Source organism: Nothobranchius furzeri, chromosome 11 (assembly GCF_043380555.1).
Source record: "Nothobranchius furzeri strain GRZ-AD chromosome 11, NfurGRZ-RIMD1, whole genome shotgun sequence".
NCBI classification, from domain to species: Eukaryota; Metazoa; Chordata; class Actinopteri; order Cyprinodontiformes; family Nothobranchiidae; genus Nothobranchius; species Nothobranchius furzeri.
The window spans coordinates 41416648-41437628 of NC_091751.1; the positions used below are offsets into that span (position 1 = coordinate 41416648).

General features: G+C 42.1%; 1 protein-coding gene across 2 annotated transcripts in view; it reads left to right on the forward strand.

Annotated features, from left to right (window-relative positions):
* The first annotated feature begins 4138 nt into the window (after window positions 1-4138).
* The window catches only part of st6galnac3 (ST6 (alpha-N-acetyl-neuraminyl-2,3-beta-galactosyl-1,3)-N-acetylgalactosaminide alpha-2,6-sialyltransferase 3), a 224980-nt gene continuing 208137 nt past the window's right edge, over window positions 4139-20981 (forward strand). For both annotated transcript variants that reach the window (XR_011515474.1, XM_015956171.3), the window contains exon 1: window positions 4139-4406. Coding sequence is in view for 1 of the 2 variants with exons in the window: in XM_015956171.3 (XP_015811657.1) it covers window positions 4389-4406 (18 nt within the window). In the remaining variant the exon portion in view is untranslated. The remainder of the gene's footprint in view (window positions 4407-20981) is intronic.

Sequence of the window (20981 nt, forward strand, 5' to 3'; positions counted from 1 at the left end):
TTTCCTGGGTCTTTTTTTCAGTTTGCCACATTTCTACTGTGTTTATAATATATTACATTTGACTCGCAGAAAATATTTACGCCACAATTCTATTAAAAAACAGCTTACAAATCAATGTGTTGATTTGGGGGGAAAAAGAAGCTGACTGTGCAACACATTCTCTGTGAGAATGTGTTGGACTATGAGAAGATGTGTTTCTGTCAAAGCTGATTTAATTATTTTTATTTAAAAACATGAAAAAGTGGTAAATAATTGTCAGAAACATTTGATCAAATTTCAACAAATGAAAAATAGCAAAAAACTTTGGATTAACTACAATATTTTCTGTTTTGCAACTTCCAGATAAGGATCTACTTACAAATAATTTATATTCAGTTTCCGAATGAGGTAATTTGATGAAAGATTTCAGTTTCTTATTTAGATTCATGAGCTTATTGGTCGGTGTCACGGTCAGACCTAGTGACGATCACCTGGATCCAACAACAGCCAAACACAGAGAAAGTTTTACAGAGTTTATTCAAGCACTTGTTAAAGCGATATGGACCAGATGGAGTCAGTTCCGGGTGACGTGTCCTTCTGAAAACAGCAGCGGTGTTCAGCAATGAGGGATGCCGATGAAGGTGAGTACTCAGATTCAGGCTGAAACTGAGGCAATAGACGGGTTCCGTGGTCAGACAGACTGAGGTCGGGCAACAGGCAGGCAGACAGGTTCCGTGGTCAGGCAGGCAGAGGTCAGTAACGAACAGGCAGGCATGCAGGTTCCATGGTCAGGCAGGCAGAGGTCAGTAACAAACAGGCAGGCATGCGCAGGTTCCATGGTCAGGCAGGCAGAGGTCAGTAATAAACAGGCAGGCAGACAGGTTCAAACGCTCGAAGGACTGTGACAGGGCAGCAGACGATCTTGGACTGAGCAGCAGGAGCCAGGTGCTTAAATAGGGAAGCAGCACAGGTGGAATTAATCAGCTAGATTACTGCTGCTGCAGGGAGACAGGAAAACACAGAGATCAGGGCATGATCATGACATGCCCCCCCCCCCCCCCCCCCCCCCCCCACCAACGGGAGGCTCCAGACGACCGTCCGGGCTGATCGGGGTGAAAACAATGAAACTCCCTGATCAAGGCCCTATCCAGGATCCTGGAGGATGGGACCCAGGACCGCTCCTCTGGGCCATAGCCCCGCCAGTCCACCAGGTACTGGAGCCCCCGACCCCACCTCCTGGAACGGAGCAGACGACGCACAGTGAAGGCAGGAGCCCCATCAATGAGATGGGTGGGAGGAGGGGGTCTTGAAGGCGGGCACAACCTGGACGAGACAACGGGCTTCAGATTAGAGACGTGGAAAGAAGGGTGTACCTTCAAAGCCGAGGGCAGACAGAGCCGGACAGCCACCGGATTGATGATCTTGGTGATGGGAAACGGACCAATGAACCTGGGGCCAGCTTCTTTGCTGGCCACCTTGAGGGGCAGATCCTTGGTGGCCAGCCAAACCGTCTGTCCCACCAGGTATCTTATTTATTTCAAATATAAGTTTTCTAAAGTGCTTGAGAAATGGTTTGTTCAGACACTAGATAACTTTATTGAGAAGAAAAACCTCCTGAGTGAGAGTCAATATGGGTTTCGATCACATAAATCTACATCCTGTGGAATCGCCCATGACTGGTTAAGTAGTTATTTGACCAATAGAAATCAATTTGTACAGTTAGATGATGAAATTTCAGATTCACTAGAAATTTCACACGGTGTCCCACAGGGGTCAGTGTTGGGCACTAAGCTTTTTATTCTATATATAAATGACATTTGTGATGTGTCCAAAGTATTAAAGTTCATATTGTTTGCTGATGACACAAATATATTTTGTTCTGGAAATTATTTAGAAATTATTATTCAAAATATGGTTTGTGAGACGTCTAAAATTAAGAAGTGGTTCAATGACAACAAATTATTTCTCAATTGGAATAAAACAAAATTCATGGTTTTTGGTAACAGAAAAACAAATGATTTAGTTACTGTCATGATCCGCCCCAGCCTCCCTGACTGTGTCTCTCCTGCCCTGATTAGCCTTATTGTTCTCACCTGTCCCTGATTACTCTGCCCATGTGTTCCTGATTCCCTTGTGTATTTATACCTCCCTCCTGGTTGTTGTCTTTGTCGGTTCATTGTCGTTGTGCATGTTCGTTCGTCCTGTTGCTCCCATCCTACCGATTAAACATCTTTTTATTTTTTTACATCCGTCTGCCTGATCCTCTGCCTCCTGGAACCCACCACCACACATGGTCTGCCACCTCCACCCGCAGAACATGACAGTTACATTGTCTATTGATGGTTTTTTAATTGATAGAGTAAATGAAGTCAGATTCTTAGGGGTTCTCTTGGACCATAAACTTACTTGGAAATCCCATATAAAATATATAAAACAAAAAATATCCAAAAGTATTGGAATTTTAAACAAAGTCAAAAGTATTCTAGAAATTTCAACGCTTCAGACATTATATTATTCATTTATCTTATCATATTTAACTTATTGTATTGAGATTTGGGGCAATACATATAAAACAAACACTAATCCTTTGTTTCTGTTACAGAAAGTTTTGCGAATTCTATATAAAGCAAATCCGAGAGAACATACTAACAAATACTTTGTTCTATCTAAAATTATGAAATTTAAAGACTTAGTTAACTTGAACATCTTACTAATTATGTTTAAGGCTAGAAATAATTTACTGCCAACTAATCTACAAAGGTTCTTTGTTTTGATCCCAAAAAATGATAAGAGTAGAAAGAAACCAGAGTTTAAAAGGAAATTTGTTCATATTACATTAAAGCAAATGTGTATTTCAATATATGGTGTGAAATTATGGAATAACCTGGATGATGAATTAAACAAATGTACAACTACTGATCACTTAAAAAAAGTATAAAGATAAAATGCTAAAATCGTATGATTTGGTGAGTTGAGGATGGAGGATTAATGTTTTAGTATTGATATTATTTGTGGCAGAAAGAGAGCGGTTTATTTTTTGTGTATAAGGCCATTTTGTACTTTTTGTAATTTATCTTGTCTTAGTTAAAGGGGGTAGGTCATATAAGATTTTTTCTTCTTCCTCCCCCATTTCACTCGAATTATTGTATTCACTAGAATGCTTGTATTCTGTTGGCAATTGTATTCTGATTTGAGGTTTGTATATTTAAATTTTGAGTGAAATAAAATTATTGAATTGAATTGAAATGTAAGACATCTCTGGAACATTTGACCAATCAGCAATATGTATCACTCATTCGTCAGAAATGTTCTTATTTTCTACAAAATAAAAATACACCTTCAACACACCTTGAAATTAGTATTTCACTCATTTTTATTTCTTGTTTTAATATTTTTTGTAATTTGAGCAGTTAAATTTAAGTATTTATTGAAAATATTTGTAAAATTGTATAGCTTGGAGACAATAATGGCCTTATACTTTTTGTCCTAACAAAATTTAAAAATTGGTTGACTATTTTCTAGTATTTTTGATCTTAAAATTGAAATTTACACTATTATCAGCTACGAGAAAAGGATGGGTAACTCTTTTTCACATGGCTTCTCACAGTCTGTGAGGGTCTCTTGTCTGATTTTCCATTAAATTACTTCATAATAATAAAAAGCTAGTTAATGAAAGACTAAAATTCGTATGAGACTTAACCTTGAAATAAATTGTATTTACTGGAACGTAAAAATGTTATTCTGCATCAGCAGCCTCTTGAAGGGACAAAATTCTACTTTTCTTGAAAGACAGTCTAGCGACGCACCAAATTGGGGCTGAGCTTTGGACACGCATTTCCCAGAGGGACATAAGATACACCACAACAACATTCAATACGTATTATGTTTATGTATTAATCTAAATGAACAAAAATGAGTTTCTACTGAATAGAAGATGCTGAGGGTTCATTAAAATTACGTTAACAATAAAAACTGCAAATTCAAAATATATTTTTTTTTATTATGACGTCGTCCACACATCAATATAAAGCTGTTCTAAGATGCTCATCGTAGAAAGGACTCCTGCTTTTATCAGGTCAGCTCTCCTCATGTTGATATTGGAATAATTGGGAGTCACGTGACCCCATTGAGGGGCGGGACTCATCTTCTGATTGGCCAATGGGAGCGCAGCTTTGGACCAGGTCCCAGCAGATCCATGCTAGAGGGGGAAAAAACCGAGAAAGAGAAGACGAATAGCGGTTCGCGCTAACGTCCATGTATGGGGCCGAACCCGCATTTGACCGCACCGTGTCCATGTCCTCTCCCGTGATGAAAACGTGAGTCAACGTGCGTTGAAAGGGGAAGACGTGAATGCGTTGTGGAGCCGGAGAAATTCAAGCGGTCCACCATTGTCTGCGTGGAGAGACAGAATGGCCTGGATGTGGAAGGTAAGAAGAAGAAGAGAGGGGTTGTGTCTTTTAAATGTTTCTGTCTAACGAGTGAGCAGGGAGCCACATGGAGTCATTGCAAGTTTTAGCAGAAATATGAGGACAAATGCGAGCAGCATGTGGTGGAGAGGATGCTCCGCGGAGGTAATTAAACCACCTCTGTTTTGTCAGCTGTGGGTTTGTGTTGTTTTCCCTCTTTTTATCTCCACTGCATGGTTTCAGGAAAAACTAGGTTTGTGTTTTATTTTTAGTCCTTGATTGTGTTAATCAGGCTTCCCCTGCTCTGCCTGGCTGGGGAGGCCAGCCAGCTGTGCACACAACATCCTCCAGTGTTCACACATGATGTGACTTCAATCAGAGCTGTGGGGAAGTCAACAAACAGGGTTCCCCTTTAATAAGAGACAGCCTTCAGAAGGTTAGAAGTTTAGATGTGTCTCCAAACATTCAATTTTTATCTATAAATCAGGCCTTAAGCATTTCTTAATTTATTTACCAGGTTTTCATGAAAACCATAAAATTGTTCATGTCTGTCCAACACCTTAAAGTCAGATGGTAGAAAAGATGCTCACCACCTCGTTTGTACTGTTTTGGATACATTTTACATTCAGAATTTCCTTAAAGCTTTTATAGAAACTATGCAAACCAGCTAGGTTTTAAACATGGTCAAGCAACACTCACCCCTCCACTCGGGTATCTTCCCTTAGATGCTTCTGCCCTGCCGGAACAGGAAACCTGCATTGCCAGAAGAAATGGGAGAGCTCTAAACGCCAGTTGCTGTTTTCTACGTCCATACGACTTTTGTTGTCTGTGACTTCAAATGGTGTTTTTCTTTTGGGACTCTGTAAATGGTAAATGGCCTGTATTCATATAGCACCTTCTAGGGTTCTACAACCCCCCAAGGTGCTTTACAACTAAACAGTCATTCAGCCATGCAAACACATTCACACGCCGGTGATGATGAGCTACATTGTAGCCACATCTGTCCTGGGGTGCTCTGACTGAAGTGAGGCTGCCAAATGCTGGTGCCTCTGGTCCATCCGATCACCACCGGCAGGCAAGACAGGTTAAGTGTCTTACCCAACGACACAATGACGGCAACTTGACTGAGTGGGGCACGAACCTGCGACCCTCTAGTTACGTGGTGGGCACTTAACTCCTCTGCCACCATTGCCTGGACTCTGATAGTTTGTCCCAAAGTTGAAGCGGTAGCAGCCATCTGTTTCTCCTTCTCTAATATTACTGAGTGGAGAGCCTCCAACCCTAACCCGCAACTCTCACACCAGTGTTCTGTTGATAAATCCACAAGTGCGTAATGGATGGACGACCGAGGGAAGTGCGGAAGTGCTGCGTTTCCACAAGACCAACAACCGAATGGTCCAATGGTTGCTTTCGGTCCGAAATGTGTTATTGATTGGGGTTTTTAGATGAATGTGAGAGACTAATTAATTTTTTTTATCTTCACAATATATTTATATTGTGTTATTTATAGCGATTATGTTATAACTTTGTTAAGAGACATGAAAAAATATTTTAAGCTAATTTGTTTTCCAAATTTGCTATCGCAGCTTTAATTCTGGTCAATGCTGACATGATAGCATCACGTCGTTAGATCCACGATGAGAACTTCCCGTTCCACCAGACATCCTAATGTTTCTGGAAGGGATTGAGATCAGGTCACTGTGGAGACTGTTGGAGTCCAGTTAAACCAGTTTGAGATGAGCTTTCTGACTTGGTGCATTTTCCTGCTGGAAGTAGCCATCAGAAGATGGGATCACTGTGGTCACAAAGGTCTTAATGATGCTTAGCTGGTTCTGAGTAGGGTTGTCACAGTGTGAAAATTTAACCTCACGGTTATTGTGACCAAAATTATCACGGTTTTCGGTATTATCGCGGTATTTTTTTCAACGCGTTACATTTTCAGACAACTAAATAAGCCCTGTATATCATGAAAATATTGTCCTCAGTTTCTGTCTAAATTTTGCCTAAAATTTGTTATTTTGTATTTATGTTGTTTATTTGTTTACATTGTTCCCCTTTAGTCTTTAAAATACCAATATTTGCCCATAACTTCTTATGTTTTGTCTGTTTGATGTCATCATTCTCAGTCCTCAAGTAGCCTTCTAATCAGATACCTTTTTACCCTTACTTGAGTAATAAACCCTATCAGGAAAATATTGTCCTCGGTTTGTGTCCTTCCAGTGAGCTTTGCAGATGTGGGAAAATGTCGTCAGGCAGTAATCATTGTTAAATTCATAATTATTCTTGGAGAGAGACCAACTCTTATCTGCCCCTGGGAGCCCCGTAATGCAAAGCGTCATTTCAACATGGCGGTGTCCGCGACACGGTTTATATGCAGGTAGCAGCGCTGCGGCTGCTTTATATAGCGACTCGTTGCATTCTCCCTCAACCCAAATCCTCGGATCACGCATTTTAGCTAAATCGCTAACGTTAGCTTGCCTTGCGTTGACTGTAGAGTTGTGGGTGATGGTCACACAGATGTGTCATGAGATTTGAAGCATTGCTGCCTTTCAGACACTTTTTCTGCACGTGCTGCAAACAGGATAGCCGTCTTCTATCAACTGTCCCTCTGCTTTCTTCAAATATCCAAAAAATGCCCATACTTCCATCTTTGTCTTCTTTGAGGGATAATAAATGTCCTGAGCGCTGCCGTCTCCTCCTTTGGCCATTATTTCAGCTTTAGCTTCAAGAAAGTTTTGGTTGTAAACAACAAAGTGCGCATGTGCCGCCGGCAACTTCAGCAGATGATACGGTGGCTGGTAAGGGTCAGCGTGCCTACACCGCAGCCACGGTAAACCCACCCAGATAATATAGTTTTTAAAAAACAAGACGGTTATTATTATTGTCCACTTTTTTACCGGGGTTTACATCTACACCGGTTACCGTGACAACCCTAGTTCTGAGTGGCTCATAGTGTTTTACACCAAATTCTGACCTGTCCATTTGAATGTTGCAGCTGAAACTGCTGAGCAAGAAACCTTTCTGTGTCTCTCATAGTTCAAGTACAGGCTTAGGATCGCACACCCCAACGCCAGGTTCTGGTTGCAGGTCCGAAACGGGTCTCCTCCTAGTTTGGCTTGGCTCGGCTGCTCATAGCTCTCAGTCGGGCTCCTCTGGATCCGTCCAGCTTGAGTTTCACATGATCCCCATCAGTTCTCCGCCCGCTCCTTGGCTGATCCCTTTCCAGCAGTCATTCGAACTTTAACAGTTTTCTCAGGCTCATTCGTCCTTCATCTCTCTTCCTTTTAATGGCGCAGTGTTCGTCCATCTCTCACGTCTCAGACTTTTGCAGTCTCTCACTCCGCAGTTTTTAGTCCCCCCCCTCTACCTGGTGCGTCTGTGAGCTCCCTCTTTTACCGCGTCCGTATCAGTGGAATGTGGAGCACCTGTGCATTCCATCTGGTGTGGGCGGAGCCGCCAGTACTCCAAACCAGCTCTAAGCTGGCCCGAGGGCCGCCAACCGTAACAATGACGTACTTCACACGACCTTTATTTTGAAAGTTTCCGGATGTTCTACATTGCTTTTGTGTTTGACTTCCTGTCTGGCTCGATCTAAACTGTTTAGGAAGCGTAGCGCAACAAAAATAGATTCAAAACGTAATGATAATGGGCCCTCACTTTTGGGGCGTGCCCAAAACGACACACTTAGCTGCCGGTGGAAAGGAACTCATCCAGTATAACGGCAGCTAACTGCAGCGTAGATTGTTTCATGACACTCTCACATATAGTGGAAAGGAGGGGTTTGGCTCCCTATTAGGGCTGAACGATCTATCGTTTTTGGACCAAAATTGCGATTTCAAACAGCATGATCACGTGACTGTCAAAGCTGCATTTTTTTAGCAGTTTATGACTGATCCAGGATCAGTTGTGTAACTTTTTTTACAGCCGGGGTTTCCCCTCATGTTACGGCGGCGGCAACAGCCAGCACAGGAGATGGGGGTGGGGTGTACAATCCAGAGCCGAGCCAAATTCCACAGCTGACAGCTGCACGTTTAGGTTACTTTCTCTGTTTTATTTTTCCACACACAGCGCTGCTAGAGCTGATAATAATGGCACCGCAGGTGAGTTAGGGAGAGAGAGAGAGAGAACGTAGATGAGTGAGGAAGAAAGAGACTCCACCCACATTGGAGCAGGTTCAGGCTGATTTCTAAAGCCTGGTTTATGCTTCATCAGCGCGAGTGCGGAGTAACGCACTTTGGTTGACTTGAAAGTTCAATTTCTCTGTTAAAAATGGTTTGAATTTTTCTGATGACACACGTTAATTCAAACAAGCTAACGTGTCAGAGTGTCTCTTTCAATGAGTGTGTCTCTCAAGGAGCTGCCCGCAGCATAAACTAGACTTTCACAATATAACCATAGAAACACTACTTGGTATATATGCTGTGTGTGTGTCTGGGTGGGTTGGTGTTGGTGTGTGTGTGTCTGCTCTGTCTTCTCGATCCCCAGTGAGTGGTAGTGGATGGCTGCTTATACTGAGCCAGGATCCTCTGGAGGTTTCTTCCTGTTAAAAGGGAGTTTTCCTCTCCACTGTCGCTAAGTGCTTGCTTAGTATGAGGATTGCTGTAAAGACTCTGACACTAGTTAGTGACTCGGTGCAATTTGCTGGGTTCCTTATATCGGAAACCTTTTGCTGATTGGCTTAATGAACTGACCTGTATTGGAATGTTTACTGTGTGAAGTGCCTTGAGACGACTCTTGTCATGATTTTACGCTATATAAATAAACTTGAATTGAATTGAATTGATCTGCCTAAGTCTCCTCTCCTTCCGGTCGGCTCATGGGTCCCCGGAAGAACGAAAAAATGAAAGCAAGTCAACGGGGCTAAAATCGCTATTTTCTAATCCGCTTTGCCTTACGCCCTGGAACTGCAATTTAAATGAAAAGTAATGATGGGTGTTTCAACCACGCCAGTCACGTACTTTGAGATTTATCAGCTTGTAAAAGTTCGTAATTAGCATGACTACGCACCAGAAATCGTCACGTCGCATGTGTGACGTCACCACATAATCTCCTCTCCACAAAGTAGCTGCTACTTACCAAATGACCAGATTGTTCTTTCCACCTTTTGAGAAGTTTGCTGAACTTACAGCCCTTTTCCCTCAGTTTTCTCCATGTCTGGTTAGATGACGTCTATGTCGTGATGCACATGTGTAGTTCTGGACTTATTTTCACACAAAATCTAAAATAGCGTTTCCCCAGATCGAAAACAAGCTCGTTCTTTGTATCAGAATGTGTCTTTAAAATTCACAGACATCATATGTGAAATCCATAGGAAATGACAAGTGGAGTTAGAAAATAGCGTTTTTAGCCCAATTGCATTAATTTTTTCGTTCTTCCGGCCAGTGGCGTGTCCAGATCTTTTAAAATGGGGTGGCCCAGGTGAGGCACAACTTTGTGCATGGGTGGCACCAATGGTTATTTTTTTTGTTTTACCCCAAGCCTTTTGTGGACAATGAAAAGCCTATTTAAAAGTAAATTAGTGTGGTGGCACCCGGGGTGGCCAATCAGATTCCAAGGGTGGCATGTGCTACCCCAGGCCACTCCCTGGACACGCCCCTGTTCCGGGGACCCATGGTCCAGAAGTAGATGAGCGTGGCTAAGGCTCCCTATAGAGGCGTTTTAGTGAGGAAAAACATGCAGCAAGCCTACCTTGGTAATGCAGGGAATACTCTGTGCATTATTTGTTATTTAATACATTTGAAAGCTATTTCTACCTTCAAATTTCCTCTTTGCATTTGTGGAGCAGAACAAGAACATGTTTTTTTTATAAAGCACCTGTCTGGATAAAAAACACAAGTTGCTTCACAAGCACATTAAAAAAAAGATAATAATGGGAGAAAATATGAATAGCTTTAACTGTTTTTATTGTATGAGATAGTAAATATCAATGTGAATGATTTGTTTTACTAGATTAGAATCTAGACCATCATTTCACTTAATCTACAGGAAGGCTTGACAGGCTAGTTTTGATGAAAATCGTGAATTTAACTGAAATCACAATCTCTGCTAGAAAAATTGCAATTCACTTGTTTCCTAAAATTGTTCAGCCCAACTCCCTATCCACCTTATTCTTTAGCCGCCTAAAGTAGAAATGATGATGTGATAGGGCTGGGCGATATGATGGTTTTAGACCGTTTTACGATCTATACATCTGACGGTCTGTCATTTTTGAGAGACCTTTTTATCACGATTCGCAGCTCTGCTGTTGAAATTCTGCCTCTGAATGAAAAGGGAACTTACCCCAGGCTAATGACACGCCTTTGTTTGACCCTTAACCAATCAGAGTGAGTCATAGTAATATATTAGTGCCCCGCTTGTTTTCACCTGTGTGTGAACAAACATGGCTTCGGCCGCGGCTGAGAGCGACAACGAGGTTTTCGTTCAGAAGAGGAACGCCTCGTCCGTTATATGTAACTGGTTTTGGTTTTTCACTAGATGACAAAGAGCAGCGAAACGTCATTTGCAAAGTTTGCAAGGAGAGCGTCAAGGCAAGTGATGGCAACACCACAAACTTATTTAATCACTTGAAAAGAAGGCATCCCAAACAATACAATGAGAGCCAGCTGGCAGCTAAAGCTAAAGCCTGCGGCTGCAGCAACAGCGGCTAGTGCTTCTTCCAGGCAGCAAACGCTAACAAACACTCACAAAACTCACTCCTTACGACAGAGACAGCAGACGATGGAACAGCGTGACAGATGCAGTGACGTACCACTTGATTAAAGATTTGTGTCCAGTGCGAACAGTAGGAGTGGGATTCAAGAACATGATAAAAACATTGGATCCGCGCTACGAGTTTTCCAGCCGCAAGTATTTTTCGAGCACCGCCATACCATGCATGTACGCTGAATGCAAAGTGAGAGTTGCAGAAAAATATTCAGAATGCACAGTTATTTGCTACCTCAAGCGATCTCTGGTCCAGCCGCACATCAGAGCCGTATTTGAGCTTAACTATCCACTACATGAGCAACTGGGAGCTACATAGTATTTTGAACAAGTTAATGTTTGCACAATACGTTTGCAATTGACATGTTTGCACTTTAAATATGTTTACAATTTTAATTTATGTTAAGTTACTTGAAAAACGAGAAAAACTGATTTTTGTAATGGTTTCTCCCAGGGCTTTTATCATCTCTGGTGTGAGTTTAAAATATAAGTGCGTTAGCACTGTGTTGATTATCCCTAATATGAATAAATGTTTATTTTTTCAATGTTTCTCTTCTTTAATACGCAATTGAAGTTATGCTATTCATGGATAAAAAATCGTGATAAAATCGAAATCGTGATAAAATATGGGAAAAATCGTGATATTCTATTTTTGCCATATCGCCCAGCCCTATGATGTGAGCAACATCTGGTGAGATACTGGATGTAGTTCATAGTCATTGGCTCTCATGGTAAGATTTCCTTTAGAAGTCAGCCGATAGTGGTTTTTCTATTGCTGATGCCAATGCCGATACGTAGGAGACATGGTCAGCCAATGGCCAATATGTACTGCTGATTTTTATGGGCCGATTTCCATGGCAGATGCCGGCAGATGGCCCCCGGGTCGACCCAGGACACGTTGGAGAGGTTACATCTCCAATCTGGTCCGGGAACGCCTTGGGGTCCTGCCGGAGGAGCTGGTGGACAAGGCCGGGGAGAGGACGGCCTGGAGCTCCCTAGTTGGGATGCTGCCCCCGCGACCCGGACCCGAATAAGCGGAGGAAGACGAGACGAGACGAGAGACGATTTCCATGGCTGATGTCTAATTTCATAGCATTTTATTTGAACGTTTCAAGAGGATTTTAAAAGATGAGTGTATAAACAACAGAAGCATTGTTCGCTTTGTGTGTTGGGAGCTTATAAACCTGCAGAAAATGATATGCTTGTGCTTTGTAAAGGGCTGCCATGCCAGGTCAAACAATTACAAGGAGCAAAAACTTGATGACAAGAGATTTGACCCCCCAAGCTGCCTTTATTCAACAACAACAACAACAACATGGTAAATGTGGTTTTTCAAATTCACTTTTTTCTGATACTGCCATGCAACAACACGTGTGATGTGTCATGTTTCATTTTAGATGAATGAACTAGATATTTCTGACATGTAAAATAATGAAAAGAGCCCCTAAACACGAGTGTAATATTTCAGTTTGTTTAGAGTCAGAAACCAATCGCAGAAGTCTAAAACAATAAGTTTTCATAGCTGAGGGTAATTCAGCTGAAGCTCATTTAATGGTAATAATACATTTTTGCCTCTCTAATCGATAGTCCAGCTGATCGATGTGTTTGAACTCTGTGTGTTCGGTCTATGTTGAGCTGATTTATTACCTTTTCCTGACTCTTAACTTTCTTATCGAGTCCTTTTATTTACTTTCTGTCCCATCAGTCATCTGATTCCCTTGCTGTTTTCATCAGGAAGTAATCCTTCAGCAACATTTCACTTAAAAAAATCATATCAGGCTTTTCTCGCTATCTGAGGCAGCAGTTAATTTCACACTAGATTTGACACTATAAGATGTTAATAGATTTCAAAAACACGGAACAAAGAAAACATAATTACACATTACAAGCTGCTGAGTGACTGAATGAAATGAGGACGGGGTAAATGAGCTGTAGCTTTAAATGAAAGGGTACCGATTCATTTCACAGTTAAAATTATTGCAAGAACAAGATGAAAACTTGGGAAAACCTGCATTAATGAGGCATTAAATGTGGTAGACAAACAAAAATGTAACATAAAGACATTTAATATTATTGGACACAAAGTTGTTTTTGAAAACAATTTATAGGTTTAATTTTAAAGATGTTTCATAAAAAGATGGATTGAAATTGATTGTCTCAATGTACTGCAGAAAAGTTGCAATGCCATTATGAGGGACACCAACTTTATGGTTTGTGGTTTAAACTTTGAACATAACGGTAGATATTTGTGTAAATTATGCAGCAGTTTGCATTCATATGGTTTTGTTAATGTCTTGATTGTTGGTTTTCTCAGTTTTGCTGTGGTTTAGAGGAAACATGGATGAAAAACTTTCATTAAGATGTACCCTACCAGTTTATTAATGAAGCGCATTTAAAAAAAGCATGTGAGCTGACCATAGCGCCTCACAGGTTTATACACTGCTCACAAGAATTAAAGGAACACTTTTTTTATTGGGCCTGGCATGAAATCAATTAAACCTGTCTGATAATTTCCTGGTTGATTAAGCAGCTGAGGGCATTGTTAATCACTTTCAGCTGTATTGGTGTTCATGGACTTAACGACAGGTGCACTAAAGTGGCAACAATTACAAAACCCTCAAAACAGGACTGGTTTAACATGTAGAGGTCATTTCAAGTTTCTCCCTCTTGATCTTTTTTGGCTGGTTTTCCACTCGTGCTAGTTTTAGCTCTCTAGTGGCAGTATGAGGCAATTCCTTAACCCTACAGAAGTTACACAGGTTGTCCAACTTCTCTAGGATGGCACATCCACACGTGCTGCAGCAAGAAGGTTTAATGTGTCTCCCAGCACATTCTCCAGAACATGGAGGAGATTTCAGGAGACTGGCGGTTATTCTCGGAGAGCTGGACAGGGCCGTAGAAGGTCCACAACCCATCAGCAGGACCGATACATGCTCCTTTGTGCAAGGCGGAACAGGCTGAGCACTGCTCGTGCCCTACAGAATGACCTCCAGAGGGCCACCGCTGGTGTGAATATCTCTACCCAAACAATCAGGAACAGACTTCATGAAGATGGCCTGAGGGCCCGAAGTCCTGTAGTGGGCCCTGTGCTCACTGCCCAGCACCGTAGAGCTCGACTGGCATTTGCTCAAGAACACCAGAATTGGCAAGTCCGCCACTGGCGCCCTGTACTTTTTACAGACGAGAGCAGGTTCATCCTGAGCACCTGTGATAGACGTGAGAGTCTGGAGAAGACAAGGAGAACGTTATGCTGCCTACAACGTCGTTCAACATGACAGGTTTGGTGGTGGGTCAGTGATGGTCTGGGAGGCATATCCATGGAGGGACGCACAGACCTCTACTGCCTAGGAAATGGTGCTCTGACTGCCATAAGGTATCAAGATGAAATCCTTGAACCCTTTGTCAGACCCTACGCTGATGCAGTAGGTCCTGGTTTTCTCCTAATGCACGACAATGCCTGGCCTCATGTGGCAAGAGTATGCAGGCAGTACCTGGAGGATGAAGGAAATGAAACAATTGAATGGCCTTCACGATCCCCTGACTTAAACCCAATAGAACATCTGTGGGACATTATGATTCGGTCCATTAGGCGGCGCCAAGTTACTCCTCAGACTGTACAATATCTCAGGGATGCCCTCACACAAATCTGGGAGGAAATGCCACAAGACACCATCTGTTGTCTCATTAGGAGCATACCCCGACATTGTCAAGCATGCACACAAGCTCGTGGGGCCACACAAGACACTGAAAAGCAATTTGAGTTGCAGAAATTCAGTTTTTGAAATAATGGACTAGCCTGCCACATCTTCATTTCACTTCGATTTTAGGGTGTCTACACAATTGAGCCCTCTGTAGGCTGATAACTTTTATTTCCATTAAAAGACTTGGCATCCTTTTGTTCCTAAGACATTGCCCTGTCGTTTTTTGTATAGATATCTAACTTCATATTGAGATCTGATGTATCTAATGTGTTCCTTTAAAGTGTTCCTTTAATTTTTGTGAGCAGTGTAGTAATTATACTAGGCCAACAAGCCATTACAACAAAGAATAAAACCTTAAAGATAAAACAAAGGACATCCAATCAGCCAATTTAAATAGTCAGGGAAACCAGATCAAATACTAATTAAATTATATAAAGGCTAAAATATTGCATAGTGGAGCTGCATGAATCAGATAAAAAAATCCTAAAAGTTCAAATGTAAAATGTAAAAGCATGTTTAAATCATGTTGCCTCTGTTGCTCGTTCATGCCGCTTTGCGCTGTATAACATACGAAAGATCAGACCATACTTAACACAACATGCCACCCAGCTCCTGGTGCAATCTACTGTCATCTCCCGCCTTGATTACTGCAACTAACTGGTCTTCCAGCCTGTACTCTGAGACCACTTCAAATGGTCCAGAACGCAGCGGCGCATCTAGTCTTCAATCAGCCAAAAAGAGCACACGTCACCCCTCTGTTCATTGAGCTCCACTGGCTACCGCTAGCAGTAAATTGCTAACACTAGCATACAAAGTCAGAGATGGTACGGCTCCCATCTACCTGAATCCTCTTGCAAAGGCATACGTCTCAGCCCGGCCGCTCCGGTCATCACAGGATCGTTGGCTAGCAGTGCCTACACCACGCTCAGGACAATCCAGACTCTTCTCATGCATCGTTCCACAAATGTGAAAAGACCTACCAAGCACTACCAGAACAGGGGCTTCCTTTTCAATTTTCAAGAAACTCCTGAAGACCCTGCTCTTCAGAGAGAATCTTCTTAACTAGCACCCTCCCTGCACCCGTCCCCCCTCTCTACTGTCTACTCCTTGTTCCCTCCTCTCCATGACTGATGTCAAGTTGTTGTGGTTATTGCTGTTGTTAGCCTCAAGGGCAACATGCCGATTATCACTTGCAAGTCGCTTTGGACAAAAGCGTCTGCTAAATACATAAACATAAACATAAACATAAAAGCGAGATAATAAAAGTGGGTTTTAAGCCGGGATTTAAAACCGCAACTGTAGGTGATTGGCGGATTGTGATGGCCAGTTCAGGGGCCAGACACAAGATGATGTCATAAATATTTCACCAAGTTTATGGTGGTGTCTTTGTGTGAATATTCATGCACAGTTATCTGAGAGATTTCCTGTCTCCAGTTACTGAGCCATTTCAGTTGCAGCAGTCCTGCTGAGAGCATTCTTGCATACGGCGTTTCCTCATTGTTAGCTTGTATTTTAATTGCTGGGATCTCATCCATGAAAAAGCAGGAAAAGAGATGTGGCCGCTCTGTCCTAACAGATAAGGATGAGCTCTCTATCGGCTATGTTCAGAGCTCCGTGAACCTGCTTTCTCTCCTGAACACAAAAGGCAGAACAAGGCCAGAAGAGCGGGTTTGGAGCGCACCTGATTTGAAGATTTCTCATTAAATAACACACACACACACACACACACACACACACACACACACACACACACACACACACACACACACACACACACACACACACACACACACACACACACACAACACACACACACACACACACACACACACACACACACACACACACACACACACACACACACACACACACATTCATTTGTCGAGAGGTGTTGTTAAACTTCTATTTTTATGCAGTGAGTGAGCCAGTTTCTGGGACGAATGGGGTTTCTCTGAGTCCTGTGTGATTGTATTAAAGGCCCAGTGTGTGATATTTTTTTACCAGTTTATTATCAAATACTGTGTTTCCAGTTCACAATCTTGTCCTTTTTCACTAATATTTCTCACCAACATCAATTCTAAATATTCCTCTCAACTTGAAATTATACATTTTTATATACATAAACTGTGGTCGATGCTCCATGGTCATCCACCATCTTAAAATACAGCAGCTGTTTAGGGACATACGAGCTCCACATTACCCGTTTGGACTATGACTGTAACCTGAAAGAACCAGCAGAGGGCAGCCGTGCTCCCTGGAAACACGGAGTCCGCTAATTCAACTAAGAAATAAATAGAAAAGAATAGCTACACCATTGCTGTACTTGTTAGTTTGAATTAAAAACTATTAAATCAAAAGACACATAAAATTTGTCAGGTCGTCATCCTGCCCAACACAAGGAAGCTGCATATGTTCAGACTCCTGCCCGCTATTAGCTGGACTCCAGCCTCCGATTAGTGTCTCTGACTCCCAAACTCGCCTGAAGTTGTTCATTCGTCTTTTCTCAGTACCAGAACTCCCAATCCGGTCCCAACGTGTCCGTTCCAAAGTCCTTCTACTCACGTCTCCTGTCTTCCTCCTTTTGCTGGTAATCTGTGGGGGTTTACACACTGCATAAACAGCGTCTCCCCAGCTCTAGCCATGGCTAACTAGTAGCTCAGTAGCTCGTGACGCCGATCTCCACCACGCCAGCCGTGAGCCACGATTAGCTGGTGGATAAGTCAGCATTGTTTACTTGATCTCCAGCGTGTCCCCGGCTCACCAACACTCCTTCACCAGCCTGGTTAACGATCAGCCAGTGATCGCTCCATAGATTGTAGCAGCAGCCAATTTGTTTACATCGAGGCGCCGTGATCCACGTGAAACGGGTGTTGTGGGAAATAATGCTCCCCTGAAATATTCTGTTTCCCTTAGGCAGTCAAGAGCAAATATTTCCAAATCCACAGAACTTGTTGTCCATTATGAGGACTGAACTACCTCAAATAAAATATGGTTAAACTGAGTGAGATTACATCCATTTACATAACTTTCAAAAATAATAAATAAGCTTGCTGCAAAAGGGTGAACAAGAATGTTTTTACTGTATCTTTTTTATTGTTTTTTAGGAGGAAATACAGATAAAAAATCACAAGCATAACATTATTACATTACATTACATCATTTTTCCATAAAAGTTTATCACAAATGTTGTGAAAATAGCCAGAAGTGCGATCTCCCAACACGGGGGACAGAATATTTTAGGAGATCACAATTTCTCACAACACCTGACCTCCCGGCTGACGTCACCCCTCCTCCGTGTGTGAATGGTGACAGCTTCAAGATCTAACAGAATTAGCTTGCTTCCTCCAGAACTGGTAGGTTGATAAGCAGTCATAATTATAAATGATTTTTAAAGAGGTCAAGTAGCTTGTTTTAAGCTTTGTGTGGGTTAGGCTACACAGGTTGGAAATTGATTATACAGTCAAACTCATGAGTGAGCCACCGTAGCTGCAATACTTTCTCTGAACTGCATGGTGCTAAAGAGTCATTTTTTCATCATGATTTCAAAAGATTTCCCACACGGGGCCTTTAAAAAAAGGCTGATAAAACGTAAAGCAAAGCAATTATGCGGCTTCATCAGTTCCTTAGTGTCCTTTCCTCCTGTTATCTCTTTCACCACTTGTCTGTGAAGTTCACATCAAAGATTTGCAAGTCTCTTGTTTAACTGGTTGTTTCACTTTTCAATCCCACTGGAAAATAGACAGCTGAACACAAAAAGCTGACAAATAACAAGTTAAAATGTAAAATATAACCTAGTTATACCACTTAGTTGTACCATTTAAGCACATGGATGGTTTATTGTGGAAATGTAACCTACAGGTGTTATGTGAGCTTGCTCACACTTGCTGGTGTATAAGATGCAGCAGGTTTACCGTATTTTCTGGACTATAAGCCGCTACTTTTTCCCACGCTTTGAACCATGCAGCTTATAATGAGGTCCGGCTTTAGTCAACCAGAAAGGATGGATGCTGGAAAGTCTAATGAAGGAATGGTTAAAGGAGTGCTACAGAAAGCGCCCAGGGGGATTTTTTTCACAGTAAAACGGCGCTGCTTGTTTTCCCAGCTTCACCCCAGGATGATGACAGCAACACGGAGAGCGACACTGACATCGCCACAGAAAAGGTATGTGACGAAGCTCTTCTGAGGCTGTTCAACTCCGACACTGAAGAAGATGACTTCAGTGGTTTCAGTGCGCAGGAGGACGATGAATAAACTAATCAATCACTTTTCTGTTATGTTTGATACTGGTCAGTTCAGTTACGTTCAGTTAAACTACGTTTTCCATTCAGTAGATATCTGCGGCTTTTAGCCCGGTGCGGCTTATATTGAGGTGGGCTCTATAGTCCGGAAATTACGGTAATAACCTCCCTGCAGACTAAAGCTTGGTTTATGCTTGACGCATTCACTTTCCGCTTGGTGATGCGACTCGTGGATGGAACGCGCTTCACAACTCGCAGCGTTTATGGTTCATGCGGCTTGTCTCTGCGGTGAGCCAATATTCTCCCAAACTGAACGGGGCAGCATGGAGCTCTACGGCATGCATCCAACACTACACCATAGTAGAAGTAAAAATTACTGTTGTTTACAACATGGCATTCCAGCATTTTTTAACAGCGTCCTCGTCTTTTCCGACAGTGCGAGCAATTTCTCTCCAAGAATTATTAACAACATGTTGATCACGGTGATCTTTGACAGCTGAATCATAGAAATGTCTGTATTTACGAACCTCTGCCATACTAGTTCTTGCCAATCCGCCATGTTTTTCCGCGTCCGACCGTCCGCGTGGTTAGAAAATTTCCTAGGTGTGCGGTGCAGAAATTTTGGGCCGTGCGGAGGCGCGGTGGAGGGGCGTGGATGTTAAAGAGCAAGTAACGTCTAAATTAACTTTTTTTTGCTGATGAACTGTATAAATGAGTGTCTAATAGTGTTTTAAATTTGTGCATTCTTTATTTTAGCATTTTGGTGCATTTTCTTTAAAAATTAAAAATTCTGTCTAAAAACCACAGTAATGCGCCACCTTCAGCTGAAAACATAGAATTTGAGTCATTTTGAATAAATTTTAGCCAATGGCTAAAGAGTAAAGTACTACGTAAACCAGTAGAGTACTACGTAGCAGCTCCTTGCCAAAGTTATAAAAGCAACGAGCGTCTTGGCCACGCCCTGTGGCGAGTGGGAGTTGGATTTGCAAGCAAGTGTAGGAGGTCAGCGGTAGTTCAGCATTAGCATATAGCATTAGCATATCCTAGTCTTAGCATATCTTTTAGTGTTATAAATACGTATTTAGTGTTAGATTTGGCTGTTGGATATTGTAGTTTAGTTAGTGTTTGGCTGTTAGTGTAATTGGGAAAGTATTTCGGGTTTAGTGCTCCATATCGTCTTAGTATTGGTGAGTAGGTGTAGTGTAGTATGCTTGCGGTGACTCTGTGGGCATTTTACCTGCGATTCTGCACGTCTCCGTTTGAAGAGGGAGGCTGCCCACCGTGGCTCTTCCGCGATTTAGATGCAGCCCACCGACTCTGCTCCCCCACCACGGCGGGCTCCAGTCTGAGGTGAGTAAGCTAAATAAACGTTTTAACATCTTCTAAAGACAATTCCCTACCTAAATGCAAAGTCTGAGAGACGTGGTTCACTTCCTTTAGCTAGTCAGTCGGCAATTCTGCAACAGTGGCTCTAACTGACGCAGCACTTGACAGACAGCATTACAGCGTGAAATCCAGCTTGTGAACAGGTTCTGTGAGGAATTCTGTTCAGGAGGTCGCATTTCAGGCTCTCCACATCATATGTGACTGACTTTTACGTTATAATGATCACACACTAGGAATGTTATAAAGCGCCTATATAGGACAGTTTCTTTTGTATATTATCTGACTTTATAAACTCCCAACAACAATGTGCTTATATATTTTTTTCAGGCTAAATCTACCCAAGACACTGGCTGTCAGACTGATTTAGCTGCAAGAATGCACTTGTCCAGGCTGATGTGAAGCTTTACCGGCGTAGCAAAGGTGAATTATTTTTAATAATCTTCTATGTAAACATTTTATTATTACCTTCTAGTTTTAATTTGTTTTACAGATTATTGTTACACGTGATTTTATGCTCTTTTAAACATTTATAAATGTGCTGCTTCTTTGTTTTTACATAGCCAGCCAGA